At 41.4% G+C, this 22,694-nt stretch overlaps 1 protein-coding gene across 2 annotated transcripts in view; it reads right to left on the minus strand.

Moving 5' to 3' along the window:
- The window catches only part of COL28A1 (collagen type XXVIII alpha 1 chain), a 133,891-nt gene that overhangs the window by 29,609 nt on the left and 81,588 nt on the right, over window positions 1-22,694 (minus strand). For both annotated transcript variants that reach the window (XM_075062362.1, XM_075062361.1), the window contains exons 24-27: window positions 17,136-17,204; window positions 15,992-16,060; window positions 5,720-5,788; window positions 3,749-3,817 (exon numbers count right to left, since the gene is read on the minus strand). In XM_075062362.1, coding sequence (XP_074918463.1) covers window positions 3,749-3,817; window positions 5,720-5,788; window positions 15,992-16,060; window positions 17,136-17,204 — 276 coding nt within the window. The remainder of the gene's footprint in view (window positions 1-3,748; window positions 3,818-5,719; window positions 5,789-15,991; window positions 16,061-17,135; window positions 17,205-22,694) is intronic.

Here is a 22,694-nt window from a genome sequence, read left to right on the forward strand (position 1 = left end):
TTGCAACCTGTTGTGCGGAGGTGCATTGAGCAAAACGCCATATGCACAGCAAGATCTTCCCCTTTTTTTTTTCACGTGGTGGTGGGGGGAATAACTGAGGAGCTGTTCCTGAACCACGACCAGACACTCGGTTTGAACCTACAGACATTGGGAAGCTCAGCCAAGAATCAAATAATTTCAGAGAAACTGCTGGTGGACTGTGGGATAGCTGGAGTCCTCCAGTACCCTCCCTCCGTCATGAGCGCATTTGAGTCTCTGGGCTTCCCGTTACGCTGTCACCACAGCGCTGTGTATCCTGGAGTTTTATTCAAAAGACGCTTTGGCAGTTCGTGTTCTGTAATGGAGCTGGATACAACAGATTTGTCTCAACCATACAGCGATCAGACCTAGGTAATCTCCCGTCGGTCTTGCTGGAAGCTCTTTTTTCGATTTCAAACTGAATTGCCAGCCGTGCTGATCAGAGCTCCACGCTGGGCAAGCAGGAAAAGTAATTCAAAACGTTCGCAGGGCTTTCCTGTTTACCTGCCCGTGCATCCGAGTTCAGATGCTGTCCAGAGCGGTTGCAGTGCGGCACTCTGGGAGCCGCGGAGGCCAAATAACGTCGATTTCCGTCCACATGACCCTAATCCGAGTTATCACTAGCGAATTTAGCGCTACCCTCTCATTTGGGGAGGAGTTCCGAATCGATTTAGGAAGCCATTTTAACTCGATATTAAATGGACGACGCGTGTGAACGGATACAGCGTTAAATCGGTATATCGGCCATTAAACCGATTTAAAGTCGCAGTGTAGACCTGGCCTGGGTCAGCCAACATCAGCCAAGTACAGTTGATGCAGCAGCACAGAGGCAGACATTCCCCAATGGGAAGGCCGACCCAATAAAGACAGAGAGTTGGGGAAGAAGCTGAGTCACAGAGAGTGCTCTTCTATCATTCCATCTGCTAGGCTGCAACAGTGGTTACGGAGGGGTGGCAGTTCAGCTCTGTGTCCTATCGAGAGACTGAGCAGGTGAATTCAATCATAGAATCATAGGACTGGAAGGGACTTTGAGGTCATCTATTCCAGTCCCGTGCTGCACTCATGGCAGGACTAAGCATTGTCTAGACCATTGCTGATAGGGGTTTGTCTAACCTGCTCTTAAAAATCTCCAATGATGGATATTCCCTGTTTAGTACTGCATACAAAGTCCAAAGAGGCTTTGTTCAAGAAATAGTGAATTTCATTCCTTACGAATGCTAAACACAAAGCCAAACACAATGCACAGTCAACCTGTGGAACTCCTTGCCAGAGGATGTTGTGAAGCCCAAGACTACAACAGTTCAAACAAGAACTAGATAAGTTCATGAAGGATAAGTCCATCATTGGCTATTAGCCAGGATGGTATCCCTAGCCTCTGTTTGCCAGACGCTGGGAATGGGCGACAGGGGATAGATCATTTGCTGATTACCTGTTCTGTTCATTCCCTCTGGAGCATCTGGCATTGGTCACTGTCAGAAGACAGGATTCTAGGCTAGATGGACCTTTGGTCTAACCCAGTATGGCCATTCTTATGTTCTTAAACCCTGCTCATGCAAGCAATGCCATTAACACTAGTGGGTCTTCTCACATGTATAAGGCAAGCAGGATTTACCTTTCAGTGAACATCAACAAAGATCACATTTTATTAATTTAAAACTATTCAGTGATTTACCAGTTTGACCCACATGCTGTAATTCAACTAAAAATTGGTTATTTATTCTTATCTAGAAAGCAAATTATGTTCTTCAATAATGGTGTTTTTCAGGTCCCTGATCCTAACTTCCTGCTAGAGCATGGATCGATAAATGCACCTTTAAATAAAATCTAGATTCTGAACTTATTGTGGATTTGGGCAAGATACCCAGTGGCTTCTGTAATAGGCAAACCCTGTCAATGCTGCTATCAGATTTGTGTAAATGATCTCTTCTCCTATGCTCCATTCTCTCTACAAGAACAGAGTTCCACATAAGTAATAACTTCTTAGGCTGAAATTTGCTATTGCCCAAACAAAAAATGGGCACTGTACTTCTGAAAAAGATCAGTGATTGGCACCACTGAGACAGATTTCAATGGATGGAGAAAACAGTTACTGGAGTATCAAGACAAGTGCCACAGTGCTAAGAAAGAAAGATTAAAGACTTTAGTAGTTTAAATGATTATATAATTCACTAATCATCCTGACACAACTCACTGGACTCTCCAAAATTCTAGGGCCAGCTATGCATGTTCAGCCACATTATTACAGTAGTTGTCACAAATGCAAGGACAAACATCTTATTTCAATAGCCCACATTATTAAATGTGTTTTTCATGGTCACCACCTTAAAAACTCTCAGTAGTAAAACTATTACTGCACATCTCAAACACACTGCATGTTTTGAATTTATCTCGTAATGGGATAGAGGAAACATTTAAAGTTGTGTACATACAAGACTACTCCTCTAGAGAATGTTTTGGCTACCTCAGATTCTTTCTCTTATAACTGAAAAAATGTGGATTTGCACAAATACTGTATATTCTGCAGATTATTTTTCCTGCATTTTAGATGCATTTCAACCACTGAAACATTTCCACTTGGTTTGGCTAATCTCCTTGCTACAGCTAAACCCACTGTAACCACAAGATTTAGTCAGATAGATTCCACATGATATATTCTGTAACCATTGCCAACTGGGTGCATTTCTCAACACACCTATGCGAGTGCACCTCATCACTAGGAGCTTAATCCTGCAAAATGCTGAACATGCTATTCTTGAAACAGCAAAGCATTTAAGCATACACTTAAGCGTGTATGTACTCCCATTGCTTTAGAAAATAAGATTGGCAGTTGGGGTGTTCTCCATTAAGGCCCTGGCCATTAAGAATTTGCTTCCCTACCTTTCTTCATCACAGCCAGTTTGTTAACCCTCAAAGTGCACTACAAGGTTCACTTTGCTCCCTCACTCATAAGGCTGGGGCTTGGTACCAGGGGCGGGGAGGGGGACTGTGCCGGAGTCTGGTTAATTCTGTTATATTTATGTTGTCTCTGGATTATTTGATTTAATCTGTAAGTAAATGACCTGTCAGTGTATTTTTAAAATATGCTAAAGAGTGCTCAGAGCAATGAATGGACACCCATGCCCACTGACAGAAATTCTGGGCCCCTGTCACTTCTGGAACTGCCTACACAGGCCCACGGGGCCCCACAGAGTGCAGGGCCTAGAGCGGTCTCATGCACGTGGGCACCCTGTGGCCCACCTGGGCAATTTAAAAGGGCCTGGCACTCCTGCCACTGCTGCTGCAGCAGCCAGGGGCCCCTGGGCCTTTCAAAATCACCCAGGCCCCTGGGCAATTGTCCCCTTTTCCCCCAATGTCCGGGGGCCTGTGGACACCCTCTTATTATAGAGTAGTAAAAATCCAAATAAATAAATAGCATCTTGTAAAACTGAGACTTACTTTTCGTCGTTAAAAAGTATTAATCGGACAGCAGACATAATTCAGATTAATTTAGGTGACCGATCACACACCACAAATAACAAAAGGTGAATAGTTGAAGTAAATAATTCATAAACAACCCATCAACTTAGGGGTTAAATTCACAACTAATATTCACAGAGATTAATTCAACTGGCTATATTAAAACTGCCCTCTACACTGAATTTACGCGCAGCAAAAAAGAAACAAAGAATCTCTTCAAAAGACTATTTTAAATAGAGATCTCTTGGCTATACGTCATGTAAAACTTGGTTACCTTGCTTCCTTGTATGCTATCCCCTTGAGGGCCAGGTGGACCTGGCAAACCCTTCTGTCCCACAGCTCCCTGTTAAGAATTGTGCAGCAAAAAGAGAAGAATTAGTTTGAGGACTCTCAATTACTAACATTACTCTTAATCAACACACATTTACCACAAGCAAAGATAAGAGTAGAAGCATTTTAAAACTGTAAGGGCTTGTCTACACTAGCGTGCTAAATCGGCACTATTCTCCTGTGGACTTCAGTACTCCACCTCCCCGAGAGGCGGAAGCTAAGTCCATGGGCGAGTGTCTGCTTCTGACATAGGGCAGTGTAGACCCCAGGTTAGGTCGATGTAAGCTACGTTGCTCAAGGAGGTGATTTTTTCACACCCATGGGTGACATAACTTACATCGACTTAAGCAGTAGTGTAGACCAGGCCTAAGATTCTGACCCTGATTTTCCTCTGGTTGACACAGTTTACACTGAGGTAGTTCTTGAGTTCAGTAGTTACTCCTGTATACACCATGGTAAGCAAGGGAATAACTCATCCCAAAGTTTTAAAGAATGAATTATACCAATGAAGCCGAGCCTGATTTTCCACTGTACAAAGTGGATGTAAAACATTCTAATAGGGTAGCATTGTACGCTTGCTCTACACACATGTACAACTGAATACACAAGGGGCAAAGCAGTGGAGATATCAGATCCTCTGTAAACACAACGGGTGGGCTGTTGTGCACATTAACCTGTTGTGTGTCATATCTCCAGATATGTCAAAAGTCACTATTGTGATACATCTGGTGGGGCCTGGGCATGCTGATTCAAAGTCACATTCTGCCTGGTCCTTACACAGTGGGGGAGAAAGATGTAAGAGCCAGGAAGAACTACAGCCCTTGTGCTTTAGGAAATACAAGGGCTGTTCTCTCCCTATTTCCCTTGGGTCTCTCAATACATAGAACCATAGAATCAAATTGTCTTAGTCCATCTTACTATTTTGTTGTTTCTCCAGTACAGTAAATGGAGTATCTCCAATGTTGTGTGAAGTGCCAGTATTCTGCAGATACTATTTAGAAGTGCTGCATAACTCAGATGTCTTAAGAATCTTTATATGCAGCTGTTTAGCTCATGAATCTTCCAGCTGTTAGCGACCTCTGAAAAGTAATTGCTGTGGTTTGTGGCAAGAGATGTGTGCAAAGCTGTACACAGATTTATTTTTAGGTTGAGTTTGTATAAAATATAGCATGTTGGTGAAAAGACTGTTTTGAGGCCTGGGTAGAACATGCTTCAATCAGGGCCACAAAATTCTTAAGATAAAATGATTTTCCTCTTTCCATTTAAAACAATTTTTAAATTCTGTTTCTCCCTATTAAGTTTAGTATATATAAGTAGTATATTTTCTGACACTAGTTTTTGCTGGCAATTTTTGTTCTCAATCCATATATTACTATTTTTAAATATAGTTTGCCGTGTTGTTGTAGCCATGTTGGTCCCAGGATATTAGAGAGAAAAAGTAGGTGAAGTAATATTTTTTATTCATTAATGTGGTGACTTGGGTTTAGATTTAATTGGGCAAGAATTGCTGGTGTGTATATATATCTATATATATGTACTTTAAAAAGCCTCCTCAAAGGAAACTACTAAAAAGAAACAGCTCAGAAATAAACAGAAGCAAACACAGTCTGTGTTACTAAATTTAATTAGCGGCTTTATTGGTTTGATTATCTATTCAGTTTTAGGCCCCAGTCTCACAAACACCTGCATGTGTGCTTAACTTTAATCATATGAGTAGTCTCATTGAACTCAATGGGATTCATCACATGCATAAATAGGTACATGATCAGGGCCTGTATCTTTTAGGCATGATTCTGATCTCAGTCATACCAGTGCAAATCCAGTAGCCAAAGAAGTTACACCAGTGTAGGTGAGGTCATGTCAGGTCTCAGGCATCCATAAAGATCACAAAGCTACAAAATGGACTGTGACAAACCTTTGGACCAGATATTCCTATTCCCCTAGGCCCAGAAGGTCCTGGCAGTCCCCTTGCTCCAAGCTCTCCCTGAAAAAGAGACATAAATCAGTTCTCATCTAGTAACTAATTCATGAACTGATATACTTGAGGAATGACCATTCTTTCATTTAGAACTTTATTATTGTATTGTATTTATTATACATTCCTGAAAAAAATCCAGGATGAGACAGTCAGTCAAGCTTATATGATACCTTAAAACGTACAGAAATCTAAGTGTATGCTTAACAATCCTGTTTAAGATAAAAAAACAAAATGGGAATAATTGTACATAAAAATTATCAGAGATTTGAGTCAGAAGCTATATATGTCAAAACACAGATCATATGACAGCTGTTCAACGTATTAATTAAAATTTCTTGCTTTCAATTCAGTTCCTAACTGACAAAGGTCCACACCACCAAAACCACCATTACAGCTGGTACATATTTGCTGCTTTGTCTGTCACAAAGGAATGAATAGGCTTGAAGAAGGTTATACTAACTTTTTACCTCCTACTGGGGAACTCTGCAGGACAGACCTGAATCACACTGGTGGGTTGCTGTCTGTCTTATACTCTTATACTGTCTGTGATATACATATTCTGAAACTAAAGGACTCCAGTATCCAGGGCTGTCCAATCAACACCTTTTGTGAGAAATAAATCCATTTATCAACAGTTTTCATTCAGATAGAAGATTAAACCATCCATTTATTTTAACAGTATTGCTGAACTTGTTAAAGGTGAATTATCCATACCCTCATTTCTTTTCGCAAGAGGTCCTTTTACTGGTGGATATTGTACATGTTCTTCATTGGTCTGTTTCTAAATCGCAAAGATGCATTTGTCCTGAGAGCAAGGATTATTAGCTTCACAGAAGAGAAGGAAAGGTAGGAGTTTGCAAGTTTTTGTTTTGTTTAGCATTTAGGAATTTTGAGTCTTATTTTATCTCTCTTTTCAGCATGAGACATCATTGTAAAAATGACAAAATAGCTATAAGATGAGCAGATCACCACTGGAAGATGTATGCTGGTTTGAAAAAAAATAGATTTTGTTCATATGGAGTGAATAACTGAAGCTGAAGTTACGCATCAATTTCAGTAAGAAATTTTCTTTTAGAACTTATAACCTGAATGCACTTATATGTTTGTGCATGCACAAGCAAGAGAACAAAAGACAGTGTGTTGCTAAGCTACTCATCATTCTATGTATTAACATAAGAGACTGGAAAAGCTACTGTACTTTTAGGGAAACTAAAAACCTGTGATAGTCCTATGGCTTTCACAGACAAAATTCAGTTAACAGGGTATAGGGTGACCAGATGTCCTGATTTTATAGGAAAAGTCCCGATTTTGGGGTCTTTTTCTTATATGGGCTTCTATTACCCCCTACCGCCTGTCCTGCTTTTTCACACTTACAGTCTGGTCATCCTAACAGGGTACCAGTTAGAACATTTCATTCCACATGTACTTGCTTAAAAAAAAAATGTTGACATGGCCTGTAGAGGGAGCACCTGCATTAGGATAACCAATGTTACACTGTTTCACAGAGGAGGCTTGCAAATCCATGTATCAACATCAGTAGATGGGTGAAAGACGGTATGACATCAAGTTGGCTAAAACAGAAGGAAAACAAATGTACAGTGTTTTCATTCTCTCGCTTTACTTCGTCTCCTTGGTGATTTTCCATAATTAAACTCCTCTCCCCAAAATTCAACAACTGGTTCTATTTGAAATACCCCAGATCCAATCTTTAGTAGGAAACTACTTCATTATGGATTGTCTTTCTGTAGCCATGACACTCCATTTCCTGTTTCCTGGTAGCGTTTTGTGTACTCCTAACAAGTGCCAGAGATACATATGTGCATTTGTAAATGTTAAAATGGGCCTGAACCAAAAGTCCAAATCTGAAGGACTTTAGGATGTTTGAAATTTCAGTGCAAGTGATATGGTGGTCTTATTGGCCTGAGTTTGAGTTCAAGTTCATCACATCACCTGTGAGTGGCATAACTATAGGTAAGCTATGCATGTGTTCCTAAATGGGTACCACACAGTATTATAGGATAGACTACTTGCCCGTACACACACCTCTCTGCCTCCCTGTCACCCCCCCAGCCTGTAGACCACAAAAATCCCTTAGCTGGCTGTAAGAAAATTCTTCTACTGCAGGCCACAGGCTGCCATGTTGAAGGCTCCTCCCAAATCTTGGCAGAGGTGCCATGTGGGAGGCAGGATGGCAGTGACAGGGGAGTCCTTGTGATGTACAGTGCTGTAGGGGATTCGGGGCTACTGTGAGCTGCAGAACATATGTAACTCCTGGAAGCAATCGGGTGGATAGGGGATATATGACATAACTTTGAGAACACACACAATATAGTGCATTTTTTAATATGAATATGGTTAGCTCTACAATGAACACTACCAATTTTCCACTGAAAAGCTTTAAACTCTCATTGCAGGGGGTGGGAAGGGTAAGGATGGGCTTTGTTTTCTTTAAATGATACAAACAAGGAAATGTACAGGTAAATATGATCCAACATATAGGCAGATACAATGATCACAATCCCTCCAAAGAAAAAGCATCATAGGTGAATGTGATATGCAACAGTATAGTTTATATTTGCTACTGAACAGCTGGTAAAAATCAGTTCTATATCCCCTACAATTTCTTAATTCACAGCATACTCTCCAGGTGGTGTCAGAAGATCCTGTTTGTGTTCTCTCACTTTTTTGCATTTTTCTGACAGAACCTCAATTTTCTTTAAGGGCATGATCCAAGCTCATTGAAGACAGTGGAAAGACTCATTCGCTGGTTTTCACATTTAGAATTTGGAATGGATTTAGTACTCTATTTACTATTAGTTATGTCTTTAATTCATTTTTTCATCTCCAGACAAATGATTATTTGACAAACAAGCAGATTAAGTTTTCAATGTATCTATCCCCCTCCTGTAATTAAAGAAAAAAATAAGCTGATTTTTTTAAATATACTTTGTAAAGATGACAACTACCGTCAGAACATATATGAAATTTCACTCCAGAATGATTCCCCACCATCATCTTCCTCCTGTAGGCTGAATAATGTAGCCCAGACACTCATGGCTGTAATACAGGGGTGGGCAAACTTTTTGACCTGAGGGCCACATCTGGCTATGGAAATTGTATGGTGGGCCATGAATGCTCATAAAATTGGAGGTTGGGGTGTGGGAGAAAGTGAGGGCTCTGTCTGGGGTGCAGCCTCTGGTATGGGGCCAGAAATGAGGAGTTCAGGGTGCGAGAGGGGGCTGCAGACTGGTCCAGGGGGTTGGGATGTGGGAGGAGGTGAGGGCTCCGGTTGGAGGTGCAGGTTCTCAGGTAGGAATGAGGGGTTTAGGGTGTAGAAGGGTGCTCTGGGCTGGGACTGAGGGGTTCAGAGGGTGGGAGGGGTATCAGGGCAGAGGCAGGGAGTTGGGGCATAGCAGCAGGTCAGGGGCACAGGATCCAGGCAGCAGTTACCTCAAGCAGCTCCCGGAAGCAGCAGCATGTCCCCTGTCCGGCTCCTACGCGGAGTCATGGCCATGTGGCTCTGCGCACTGCCCTGTCCACAGGCGCCACTGCCCCTATAGCTCCCATTGGCCATGGTTCCTGGCCAATGGGAGCTGCAGAGCCAGCACTTGGGGCGGGGGACAGTGTGCAGGGTCACCTGGATGCCACTACGCGTAGAAGCCAGAGGGGGGACATGCCAGTGCTTCCGAGAGCTGCTTGAGGTAAGCGTTTCCCAGAGCCTGCTTCCTAGAGCTGCGCAGAGCCACGGCACATGCAAACTGGGGCAAACCCCCAACCCCGCTCCCCAGTGGGAGCTCCAGGGCCGGATTAAAAGGCTTTATGGGCTGGAAGCAGCCTGTGGGCCGCAGTTTTCCCACCCCTGCTGTAATACAGTGATGTGTATTCACTTCTCTCCCACACTCCTTTTAAAAATAAACATCTTTCTTAGAAGCAGTTTGAGTTGTAAAACCATTCCTTACATTTGACAAATGCAGTGCATTTGTTTTCTATGTGAGCAGCAGGTAAGATTCCCTGGATTGTGTAAATGATTGTGTGATATGTAATATGTTGAAAAACATCACTTAGCAACTTTACCTGTGTTTGGTATTTTTAAAACAATGTTCCAGTGGGGGAAGGAGGTTGTGTGGATTAAATAGTATTGCTGTGAAAATGAAATAAGCAGAGAGTGCACAGGAGGGGAAAGATTCTGTCTCCTCTTTTCTGGATTTATTTCTGAGACACGGGGCCAAGGTCTGGATGATATTCTTCCTGCAACTGCTTCTAGCTTCATCATTCATACACTAGGGCCTGTATTGGTGGTTTTCGCATTTCCTCTGTTATTTAGTGAGAATGGTGGTTTAACTTTTTCTAATGTTATGTTGTCTAGGATGTAAATTTCTTTAACCTTTGCTTCAGTTGGCAGAAGTGCATTTATATCCATTTGTGATTAAGTACCAGCTACCCATGACCTTGTTGTCTATGCTACAGAAAATTTGGTGCTGTCTACACTGAATGCATTCCACATGTTTCAACTTTGTTTTCATGTGAATCAGATCTCTGTTATACAAAATTTCTATTCTGTAGTGTACACATATGTGAACCATCTCCAAAAGCAGGGAGAACAGAGCTGCAATTCAGATGTATGAAACATTCTTATATAATGGTACGCAGTGGAATTTCAGATTGACTCACATGCAAATTTATGACTAAGTCTCTCTTGTTAAGCAAGTGTGCTTTTTTTAATTGTAGAGATGAGTGTACTGTTCGTACTCATTTTTGTGGGGGGAGGGGATGAAGTGGGAGGTCCATTGTGCCAAAGTTTTATTTCAAATCTGACAGTTCATAAAAATTGTTACCAAGTCTCCAGTTTCTGGGCTCATCTGGGGGGATTCTGGCATTTCAGATAGCTTTAGGTAGGTTATAGAGTGGGAAAAGACAAGAATTCCTACACCTGTACATACAGAGGAGAGAAAAAAGATCAGATCCTTTGGTCTCTCTTTCTTTCTTTCACTATCTGCTCTCCAGTCAAGTTTATTATAGATGCACTGCATCAAAGTTACAGATGCATTATCAGGATATTACCCCTTTGTGGTACAATGGTCCCACATTGCAACACTTACAGCCATTCTCTTTGGAGGGAGTCAACATCTGATTAGGAAAAAAGCCTTAGTTTAATTAAATATTTCATTTTGATTGGCTTAAGATATACATCCACCTAGTTGGAGCATGAAACAAAAGCTATTTTTAAAAAATTAACAATGTAAATAAGTTAAAATTTAAGTAAAATATCCTTACTTTAAATTTTTAATTCAAGCCATATAAACAAACATATTTTTGAATTTCTAGTTCTGAAATATATAGCATCATGCTGTTGTAACCCACACACCTCCTGAGTGTGGTGTTCTGTATCCGCTAGTGGCACTGAGACCATGCAGTAGAGGCTCCTGCACTGAGCTCCAGAGGCCCCAGATTCCATCCTGCCCACTGACGACCAGGGTTTGTCAGTGTTACACTATGATATTTTAAGGACCAATAATATTCCTGTGGAACTTGGTGAAAGTTTGCTACTGACTTTGATGTGACAAGGATTTGGCCCTAAGTTAATTGCTTGAAATGCAGAGAGTTACTCCTTTAAGGGTCGGTGCTCTACAGCTTGCTTGGACCAAGGCTCCTATATTCTGTATCCCATTGTATCCCATTGCTACTGAATTCCATAATAAATTTTGGCCACACTCAGATAGCATAGGTGGGTCCTTGAATTTCATAAGCAGCCTCTGTGACTTCAGTGGAAGCCTGCCTGAAGAGATCTGATCTCAGATTCCAAGCTTTTGTCTGTAACCTTCTATAACTCATGGCTCTGAATGTATTGTAAGAGATCCCAGTCTTTTAATAATTTGAAAAGACAACCTGTATTGCAACACATTTTTATCAGTGTAATTCTCAGAACCAAACTACACAATTATAATGTTTTATATAAAAACATGGAATAAGTCTACAAAACTATGAAGGCGTGTCTAATTTACATGATGATTCCAATCCCACCTGAAGTTTCCAATAAATGTTTGAGAATGTTGCTGATTTACTTGCCTTTGCCAAATTCTTTTGTCACTTAATTCACTGAGGCCTGTTTGTATTTAATAACATTCTCTGGAGATTTCCAAATAATTAGCACTTGATTTGTTAAAATATGGATTATATCTTAATACTTAGTTTTGACAGGTTTAAAGTTACACTTAAGTTTACTGTAGAACATTTTCCATTTATCAAGCATTTTGATAAAGTGACATAACCTGGCATAAGTGACTACATGCAAAAATAGATATATCCTTCAGTGAACATTGCAGAATCTCTATGCATTAGGTGGAAATCTATGAATTAGTTCTAATTTCTGAGCTGTTCTAGACCCCAATCCTGCAAGCATTTACACATGTGTGATGCTGGCAGCTGGCATGTGCAAGCTCATGCCAAAGCCCCAGGCCAATTCACTTCTGTGTTAGTATAGATCAATATGATTGTTAATTGTATAAGAATATATTTGGTGTTTAAACGTCATGACAACTAATTACGTTACATGAATCGTTTTCATTTATCTGTATCCTTTTATAATTTAATGGCAAACATTTACATTGTATAGACCCAGTAACTAAATAACCCATCAAACAAGAAAGAAGCCTTGTGTAATGAAAATAAAGAACTTTAACAGGAAAGTATTGATTCATGCATATTTGAAGGCAAGTGGTCACTGCGTGTGGTCACTATGCTCTTCTCTCTCCACCAATCAAAGAATGAAGTCTCTTGGGTGGTGACCATGTCAGCTTGTTTTCTGTGAGGAGAAGTCCTAAGTATGGATTCAGAGAAAGATCCCGCATCTCTGGGCTCTATGGGTTCTAACGGGGCAGAATAACTGAACTAGAAGACTGAAGATCCCCAGAGTTATTCTGGGTAAGCCTGAGAGACTTTTTGGAAACTGGCAAATTACTGCATCTCTGCTACCATTTGGAATTATGTACAGGTGCATCACAGTCTATATATTTTTACCTGCTTTTGCCTCTTAATAGCTCTCATTCCTTTTTCTTAGCTAGTAAACCTATAGTTAGTTTATTATAGTACTGTCCACCAGTATTATCTCTGTAAGATCTACAATGCAACTCGACTCAGGTGAGTGAATGGTCTCTTGGGACAGGTAGTAACCAAGAATATTTGATTTTTTTGGTATAAGTTATCATTTATCACTAAGTGTGGTTTGTTTGGATGGCAAGATAGACTGGAGAGTCTAAGAGGACTGTATGGGACTTTTTAGTGTATTTATAGTAATAGTAATGTTATAGTAATCCAGGAGTTCACATTTGGTACTGGCTTGGTGGTATCTAATTACAGAACATACCACCAACTTAGGGAGTCTTCCCTACTTTTGACAGTCTGGCCTGAGGTAGGCACTCACGTTCATGATCCAGTGTAACAGCATGTGCTTAACTTTCCTCATTTGAATAGTCCAGTTGCTTGAATGGGATTCCTCACAAGAGGAAAGTTGCTTGCTGGACCTGATTTGATGCAGTGTAAATCAAATGATTACAAAAGCAGCAGAGAATCCTGTGGCACCTTATAGACTAACAGACGTTTTGGAGCGTGAGCTTTCGTGGGTGAATACCCACTTCGTCATACTCAGGTCAGTGAAAATTCCAGGGGTAGTATATACTCATGCTAGAAGCAAGCTAGAGATAAACGAGGTTAGTTCAAATAGGGAGGATGGGCCCGTTCTTACAGTAGAGTGTGAAACCAAGGAGAGAAATGGTTCTTAAGGCAAGCCATCACAGTCTTTGTTTTTGTCCAGACATGGTGTCAAATTGGAAAATGAACTGAATGCTCAGCATTTCTCTTTGAATCTGGTCCTGAAGTTTTTGCTGCAGGATGCCAGCTTAAGGGCTCATAATGGCAGGGAGGTGAAGTGCTCTCCTACAGTTTTGTATAGCCATTCCTGTATCTGATGTGTCCCATTATCCTTTCGTATGACTGTCCAGTTGGCCGAGTAACATAGCGAGAGTGGCATTGCTGCATATGATGATAATACATTGGTGACGTGCCGGAAATGAACCGAAGTGTGGTGTCTGATTTAGTCCGGTGATGATGTCACTGGTTAGATATGTGCGAGAGTTGGAATGAGGTTGTTGCATGTGATGGTTCTGAGGTAGAAGTAACTATGGTACGGTGTGCATTGTGGTGAAATTACTTTCGGTTGGCGGGTAGTCTGGGCAAGATTGACCTGCCACCCAAGACCTGTGAAAGTTGGATCATTTTCCAGGATGGTTGTAGATCCGGAGCGTTGGAGGGGTTTTAGCTGGGGGCTGTATGTGATGGCCAGTGGAGTCCTGTTGGTTTCTTTCTTGGGTTTGTCTTGTAGTAGGAGGCTTCTGAGTACACGTCTGGCTCTGTTGATCTGTTTCCTAATTTCCTCGTGCGGGTATTGTAGTTTTGAGAATGCTTGGTGGTTTTACAGATCCAGACTAACACGGCTACCCCTCTGATAAATGATTACAAGACTCTTCACTATACATAAATGGAATAAATAATGGATGGCTGAGATAACAGTATCTTTTATTAGCTGTTACTTTATTAGTATGTTACTTTCTGGTATAATGAAATATTACATGACCACATAGTATCTTACTTTAACTAGTTACAATTAGACATTGTGCTTTTGATGCATTTTAACACTGATTTAGTTCAATATCTCATTGCTGTTCAAAATAATTAAAATAATCTCCTTAATGTCTGTGTCTGTCCAAAGAATTACATTTATCTTGCACTCACAATGGAATAAAGTTTACTATCAGGTGGTTTCTTTTTTAAAAAATGAGTTTACTGTTAATGAAACATGCCAAGCTGACAGCATTGCAGGCTGTCATGCACAGAGAAGATGCTACGTACAACCTTCCTACATACTGCAAATGTGCTTCAGTTCTGCCTGGAATGAGAAGGGATGGTTACATCTCCCCTTCAGTCCTTGGCCATTAGGATGTGATTGTTAGTTGGAGTTAGTGGTGATTGAGTTCTTTATGAAAAAGTATCAAACTGTTCCCAGTTGATGATTTTTGGTTTCTACCCATCTGGGCCAGATTTTAATGTGTTATCTGCAGGTGAAAGACAATCCCCAGAATGTTGTTGTAGCCTGATAATATACTAATATATAGTAGCCATATATCATGAGATTCAAAGTTGTGAAAATGTAAAAGATTTGGGAAAACTTAGGATAAAAGACTGTCTTAAAAGTACCAGTTGGCTCCCTTTTCTCCTAGACAAACCTAGAAATGAAGGGAAACCATGTGCTCCCATTTCTCTGACTCCCAAGGAAAAAGTAGTTAATATAGAATTAATGAGATTTTAAAAAATTATAACGCTGAAAATAAGTGGACTAGTGATGTATTAGGAAAGTACTCCAAAGACTGTTAGTGGCTGAGAGGCATTGCATCTAGGGGAGACTAAAAGTGACAAATGTGATTAGAAACGAGGAGCAGAAATGCTTCCACATTGTTTTCATAGTATGTGCAGTGTCACTAAAGTATTTTAATGTTCTAGACAATCTGATAGCTGCACCACAGAGCTGCATTGCAATTGCTACATTTAAAAACAAATCTGGAGGAAAGAGAACAAAGAGAGACTGCTTTACAGTATCCCACAGGGCAGTATTTAATGATTTGCATATTTCAAATAGAAAATAGAAGGCAGGAGGGAGAAAGTTGATGGGAATGGAAGGAAACAAAATAAATGTTGTCGTCCCCCAAACGCACGATTTCCCAAAATATGGGAGTTTCATTCCTTCTCTTCAAATATTTGCATATTCCTGTCAGTACACTTATCATCAGTACAAGATATTTTGTGTACGGTATTTTCCAGAACAAGCAATGCATGTGTATCTCTGTCGACACATAGTCCCTAGGCAGCTCTCCACTTGCATGAGATTCTGCAGCTCTCTCTGCATTCTAAATGCAAACTCCAGCACTCAGATAAGACATTCTGTAGATTTGTGACAATTTTCTGTGGGGTTTTGGGTACATAAAACAAGGAAGGGCTTTCACTCTGCCAGAGATATTACAATCAACACCTGACAGTGATACAAGGCATGAGAAGGGGCTGCACCATTTCATCATATATGGCATGCATCTCAGGTTTGCTGGACTCATATTTTGGAGATGTCTGCTATTTTAATAGTATGGATTACTATAGCACTGGTACCTTTTGTCCAGGATCTCCTGTGCCTTTTGGGCCTCTTGGTCCTGGATAGCCTGGCAGCCCTCGAGGTCCCTAGCATAACACCAGAGAAATAGTGAGTAGTTTCCTAAACCATGAGAAAAAAAGGAGTTTCATCCCTAGCTTCAAATTTCCACATTTTTGCTATTGGATATATTCGTCAGAATCTTAACATTATTTACATGTACTGAAGAATGATTTCCCCTAAATACCAAGAGGGACACTGAAGGAACGGACAGGTTGGTAAGAGACACAGTCACAAAATCCAAAGCAGGGCAAGGGCATGACTCTCAGTGTCAAAAGCGTCTGAGAAATCCAGGAGGATGGGGTACAGGTCCTTAGATTTAGCCAAGCTGATAGGGTTGCCCACCTTCCAGGATTGGCCTGGCATCTCCAGGAATTAAAGACTAATCTTTAATGAAAGATTACGTCATGTGTCCCACCAAAATTGGCAACCCTACAAGCTGAGTTTGTTAGAGATGTTGGTTGCAGCAGTTTCAGCGGCATGAAGGGGATCCAGGATGGAGGTGAAGGAGAGGAACTTGAAGGAATAGTTATAGACGGTGTGTTCAATAATTCTGAAGGTGACCAGGAGAAGGGAGATGGAGTGAGGTAACTGGAGATGTGAGGATAGGACGGGGGTCAAGAGTGGGTTTTTAGATATGGGAAGCTATAGTATCCTTGAACTGTGAGGGGAAAGACACTAGATGAGTATGAGAGGGGAAAGACTGGGGAGGAGGGAGAGTGTGAGCAGGGGAAGTCATGAGGCAGGAGGGGATGGGATCACTTGTTTTCTAGCAGGAGTAGCGTCACTAAAAAACCCAAACATCATGCTCAGTGGTAATTATTTGCAGGACTATGTCTGCCTTTAGGAAAGGGAAGGGGTTGGTTGGTTGTTTTTTTAAATAAACAAGGAAACTGAGAAGTTAGAGGCCTCCAAAATGTAAACAAAATGTTTCTGTTACTTCAAAGGAGAGAGAAACCTAACTGGTTCTAGACCCTTCAAAGCAGCAAACTCCCGTAACTAATACCCACATAATTATTGTTATGCATGAAATTATTCATGTTACTTGGGACACCAAGTACAGTGTCTAATTGCCATTAAGAAACTGCATAGAACAACACATACCGGTGCACCTGGATAGCCATCTCCTTTTGGTCCAGGTAGCCCATGTGCTCCAGTTAGTCCTGGGTTACCCTGAATACAAATAAAAAATCAAGCATTGTATCAGCAACTGGACAGTAAATAACACTGACACACAAGATATACTGACAAACATATATATGAAGAAACTATTTGGGACAATAGAGCATGGTGTTGCCAACTCTTGTGATTTTATTGCAAGTCTCACATTACTTGTGTGTGTATGAGGCAGGGAGGTTGTTGTTGTTTGATTTTTACAGCCTCTTCTGGAATTGAGAGATTCCAGGAGAACCTCAGGTTTCATTTTTTTTTTTAAAGTACGTTCCTAGGCACAGTGGTTGCAGAGAAGAGTTTGAAAATGTGAAGTGAGTGCACCCTAAAGGCTCAGAAACCAGGAGGCCAACAAAAAAAAATTATTATTTTAAAAAAACCTCATGATTGTCTTATTACTATTGGGGCTTGACTCATGATGTTCTAGCACTGGAGGCTCGCAATACTGAGAACATGACATGTCAGCCTCAATTTGTCCTGGATTATGCGGTATGTCTGATTTTTTTTTCCAGGTAAATCAGCCTCCAGGTTCAACGGTACTCCAGAGCCAGACAGGGCCCCCGGGGGGGCAAGTGGGGCAATTTTCCCCAGGTCCTGGGCCTCACAGGGGCCCCAAGAGCCCTGGTCCAACAGCAGTCTGGATCTTCGATGGCATTTCGGCGGTGGGAGCCCTTCAGTCGCTCCGGGTCTTTGGCGGCATTTCAGTGGCGGGGAGCCCTTCAGTGCTGCCGAAGACACAGAGCAAATGAAGGGGCCCCTGCTGCTGAAATGCCGCCAAAGGCCCAGACCACCAATGGGTGAGTACAAGCTCCCCCGCTTTGCCCCAGGCCCCCTGAATCTTCTGGGCGGCCCTGGAGCCAGACAGTGCTCTGTGGGGAAGAGAAAGAAAGAGAAATTCCTGCACAATTTCCTTTGATTCGGCGGAAAATGCACTGAATCAGGAGACCATGGGTTTTTAGCTCACATCTCCCATTGCTTATATTTCTGTGCATTTCAAAAGCCTTACTAATGAGCAATGCCACACTCTAGGAACACAATTCTCTTCCTCCTTCCCCACTGCCATTTTGCAAGTAAATTTATTGAGTTTGCACTAGATCACTTCTTGCAGACCCGAAGAAAGAACCCAAGTTTCCTTCATTCAGCCACACTGCCTTTCAGAATAAATGGCAAATTCAATATACTTAGCCACCCTGTCTGTAACTACTAGACTACAAGCCCCGTTCATGGACAGGCATGGATCGTGATCCTCCAACATTCTACTGCTATCTAGCAGTTGCACAAACTACTTGCAATGCATAGGTGCTGGAACTAGGAGTCCTGGGGGTGTTGCACTGGTTTGACATGATTTCCATTATATACAGAGTTTATAGTCTGGTTCAATGGCTCTCAGCACCCCTGCTGCAAAGTGTGTTAATTCCCCCTTTTATTGGGTGGGCCACATATAGCATAACAGTTAATCTTTAACTCAAGTGGTAAAAGTGTGTGCTAAGAATCTGAAGGTTCAAATCCTGTTGCCGTGCCTTAGGCTAAGGTGAGTCCTTGCAAGAGTGAGTTTGTTTTTCCAGCTTTCTGTCTAACCTGGCTTATCTAATTAACACATTTAGAAAAGATTCCTAAAAACAAGTTATAATTTTAAAATATTGTAAACTGTCAAACATAGCATGATAAGCAACAAAGCACAGCTGTTCCCCACTATGGTCACTTGTCATATTTCAATTTCTTCTGTCATACAAGGGCACATTTTATGGTTGAGAGGTATGATATGAAGAGTGGAAACTTTCTATAAATAAAAAAAACTTTCACAAGTGGTGGAAGATTATGTAAATTGGGAAGAAGATCACTGACAGAAACAGATGAGCAGTATTGAAGATGAAATTCAAAATGAATCATGCTATACTAGATATGATTTATGGTAAAGGAGAGTCTTGAAATAGCCAAAGCTGTGGTATCACAAAGAGGTTATAGTGAAAGCGAAAGTTACAGCTAAAACAAAATTGAGCAAGTAGGGCCATATAGGAAGGAGTTTTGTAGTACTTTACACAGTGACAGATCTCAGCTAGCCAGTGATAAAACAGAACAAGAGCTGGTAACCTGGGATAAAAGGGAGGATGGAAAAGGGGAGGATTCAGCTTTAGAAGTTCCTACTTAGATTGACATCTTTAAGTGAGGTGCACTGAAGTGAATGTACTCTTAGGAATAATTCTGTACATTACTAACTCTAAAACATTGTTCTTTCAGTATTTGGACTTACAGTCTGTAAACAGATACAGATAAAATCATCTACATTTCTTGGATAGCTCTTTTGAAAGACCACATGACCAGAATACCAAGGATATGCATGTAGTGGCTCTAAACCATCGCTGGGTTTTTAGAGACTTGGTGCAGTACAAAAATCACAATGTAACAGCCTGCACAAGAGTGTGGAAAATACTTATCATGGTTCTTAGGTACAGAAGTCTAATACTGGTTTTGATAACAACCCTAATTTATTATTTTAGTTCAACTCCTATAAAGGAATAATGATGGAAGTCCAAACTTTTATTTTTCCTCAGAAAACGTGTCTACTTAGCTCTTAATACTTGTACATAATAAAGGATGCAGTAATACATGTAGTCAACCTAGTAATTTTTTATTCTTTTTAAGAAAAGGGAAATCATGAATCATAAGTTCGTTTCTCTATTTTTAGTTCAAATTCCAGTGCTATAAAGAGCTGCCAAACATATGTTTCCATTTAACCTCAGCAGGCCAGTACGAACATGTTAACACGTTCTCTTCTACAAGAGCTGGGGATTTTGCCAAACAGCTGCTTGCTGCTGTTAAACAAGCAGTTCAATTATATTCCTATGCTTCAGAATATTCAATTTATTCTATCCCAAATCTTTCATAACTGCGCCTAAACTAGAAGCGATACATGATCCAGGTCAATTAGCCTCTATGGCAGCTTCACCACCAAGTTCCATGAATCTTCTAGACCCCATTGCCATCAAGGCTAACTGCCAAGTACCACTGCTTGTATCTGTGGAGTACCTAAGTAAGTATTATGCACTTCTCCTTTCTATTATTTAGTATTAATTTGTTTTATCATAGTGCTTAGGAGACCATGGACCAGGGATCCATTGCGTTAGGTGCTATACAAACACAGAACCAACAGATGGTCCTGAGCCAAAGGGTTTACAATCTAAATACAAGACAAGAGATAATAGATGGGTATAGACAGAGGGGTAGTACGAGGAAATGGTGAGACAGTATTAGTCAGCGGGATAGGCAAAGGTCTAGCATAACAACTCCCTAGACATTGTCAACTTTATTGCAGCCATCAGAGCAAAGAAGAATTTTAGAGAAGGTATGTGAAGGTGAACAATGAAGTGACTTCAGAGACGTTTACAGGAATTTCTTCCCAAGCATGAGGGGAAGTGAGAGAGAAAGCACAAAGATGCTTGTCTGAAAATTTACAAGCAGACAATGGAGGCTGGCATCATAGGTTCATTGTTGGCAGGAGTCTACCTTATTCCAGTATCAGAGGGGTAGCCGTGTTAGTCTGAATCTGTAAAAGCAGCAGAGAATCCTGTGGCACCTTATAGACTAACAGACGTTTTGGATCATGAGCTTTCGTGGGTGAATACCCACTTCGTCAGATGAATGTATGGAATTTACAGGGGCAGGTATATATAGTGCCAGCAAGCTAGAGATAATGAGGTTAGTTCAATCAGGGAGTGAGGCCTTTTATTCAGTTGAGTGTGAAACCAAGGAGGAGAAAGGTTCTGTAGTTGGGACCATTCACAGCTTTGTTCACCCTGAGCTGATGGTGTCAATTTGCAGATGAATTGAGCTCAGCTTTCCTTGAAGTCTGGTCCTGAGTTTTTGCTGCAGGATGCCACTTAAGGTCTGCTATACGTGTGGAGGGTTGACAGTGCTCTCTACAGGTTTTGTATATTGCATTCTGATATCTGATTTGCTGTCATTTATCCTTTTCGTAGTAGGAATATCAGTTTGGCCGATGTACATACAGAGGGGATTGCTGGCATATGATGGATATATTACGTTGGGACATGCAGGTGAATGACGGTGGAGTGTGGCTGATCTGGTTAGGTCTGTGATGGTGCCGGTGTAGATATGGGGCAAGTTGGCATCGGGTTTGTCATGGATTGGTTCCTGAGCTACAGCTACTATGGTGCGGTTGCAGTTGCTGTGAGAATACGTTTCAAGTGGCAGGTTGTCTGTGCAAGGATGGCCTGCCACCCAAGGCTTGTTGAAAGTGTTGGATCATTGTCCAGGATGGGTTGTAGATCACTGATGATGCGTTGGAGGGTTTTAGCTGGGGGGTAGTGTGAATGGCCAGTGGAGTCCTGTTGGTTTCTTTCTTGGTTTGTCTTGCAGTAGGAGGCTTCTGGTTACACGTCTGGCTCGTTGATCTGTTTCCTTATTTCCTCATGCGGTATGTAGCTTTGAGAATGCTTGGTGGAGATTTGTAGGTGTTGGTCTCTGTCTGAGGGGTTAGAGCAGATGCAGCTGTACCTCAGTGCTTGGCTGTAGAAATGGATCGTGTGATGTGCCAGGATGGAAGCTGGAGGCATGAAGAGAGCATTGCGGTCGGTAGGTTTTCGATATAGGGTGGTGTTAATGTGACTCACTTATTTGCACCGTGGTATTAGAAAGTGGACCTCCTGTGTAGATTGGTCCAGTTGAGGTTGATGGTGGGTGGAGCTGTTGAATCGTGTGGAATTTTTCCAGAGTCTCCTTCCATGGGTCCAGAGAAGAAGATGTCATCAATGTAGCGTAGGTAGAGACGGGCTGAGTGGAGAGAGCTGAGGAAGTTGTTCCAGGTCAGCTATAATATATGCATATTGTGGGGCATGCGATGCCCTAGCAGTGCCACTGATTGAGATATATATTTGTCATCAAATTTGAAATAGTTTTGTGTGAGGATAAAGGCACAGAGCTCAGCGCCGTTGTGCTGTGGATACAGGATACTGTTGCTGACAGCTTGTATTCCATCTGTGGTGGGATGTTTGGTGTAGAGACTCTACATCATGGTGGCTAGGATGGCTTGTTTTCTGGGAGGTGAAATGACTTGTAGTTTCTCAGGAAATCGAGTGGTGTCAGGGATACTGGGAATGCTGGTGGATAGAGTCTGAGTGGGAGAGTCACATATCTCGACAGTACCTTCACGTGAGAGTGCCAATGGCCCGAGATGATGGGGCTCAGGATTTTCAATTTGTGGATTCTTGGTATGTAATAGATATAAGCCTGGTCGGGGCTTAGGTATGGTTGATTTCGTTTCGGTGTTAGTGTTGGGAGTGTCTGAGTAGATGTGGTAGTTATTTCAGTGATCCATGAGTGTGAGAGGGCTTAAATTTGTATTGAGAGTTGTCTGCAGCTCTTTGTAGTCAGACGTTTCTGATAAAAGCACTCTTTATCAGCTGTTGATATTAATTAAGGTGTTTCTGAGGCTGTGGATGGCATTGCGTTCTGCACGACTTAGGTTATGAGGCA

This window comes from Chelonoidis abingdonii, chromosome 2 (assembly GCF_003597395.2).
Source record: "Chelonoidis abingdonii isolate Lonesome George chromosome 2, CheloAbing_2.0, whole genome shotgun sequence".
In the NCBI taxonomy this organism is placed as follows: domain Eukaryota; kingdom Metazoa; phylum Chordata; order Testudines; family Testudinidae; genus Chelonoidis; species Chelonoidis abingdonii.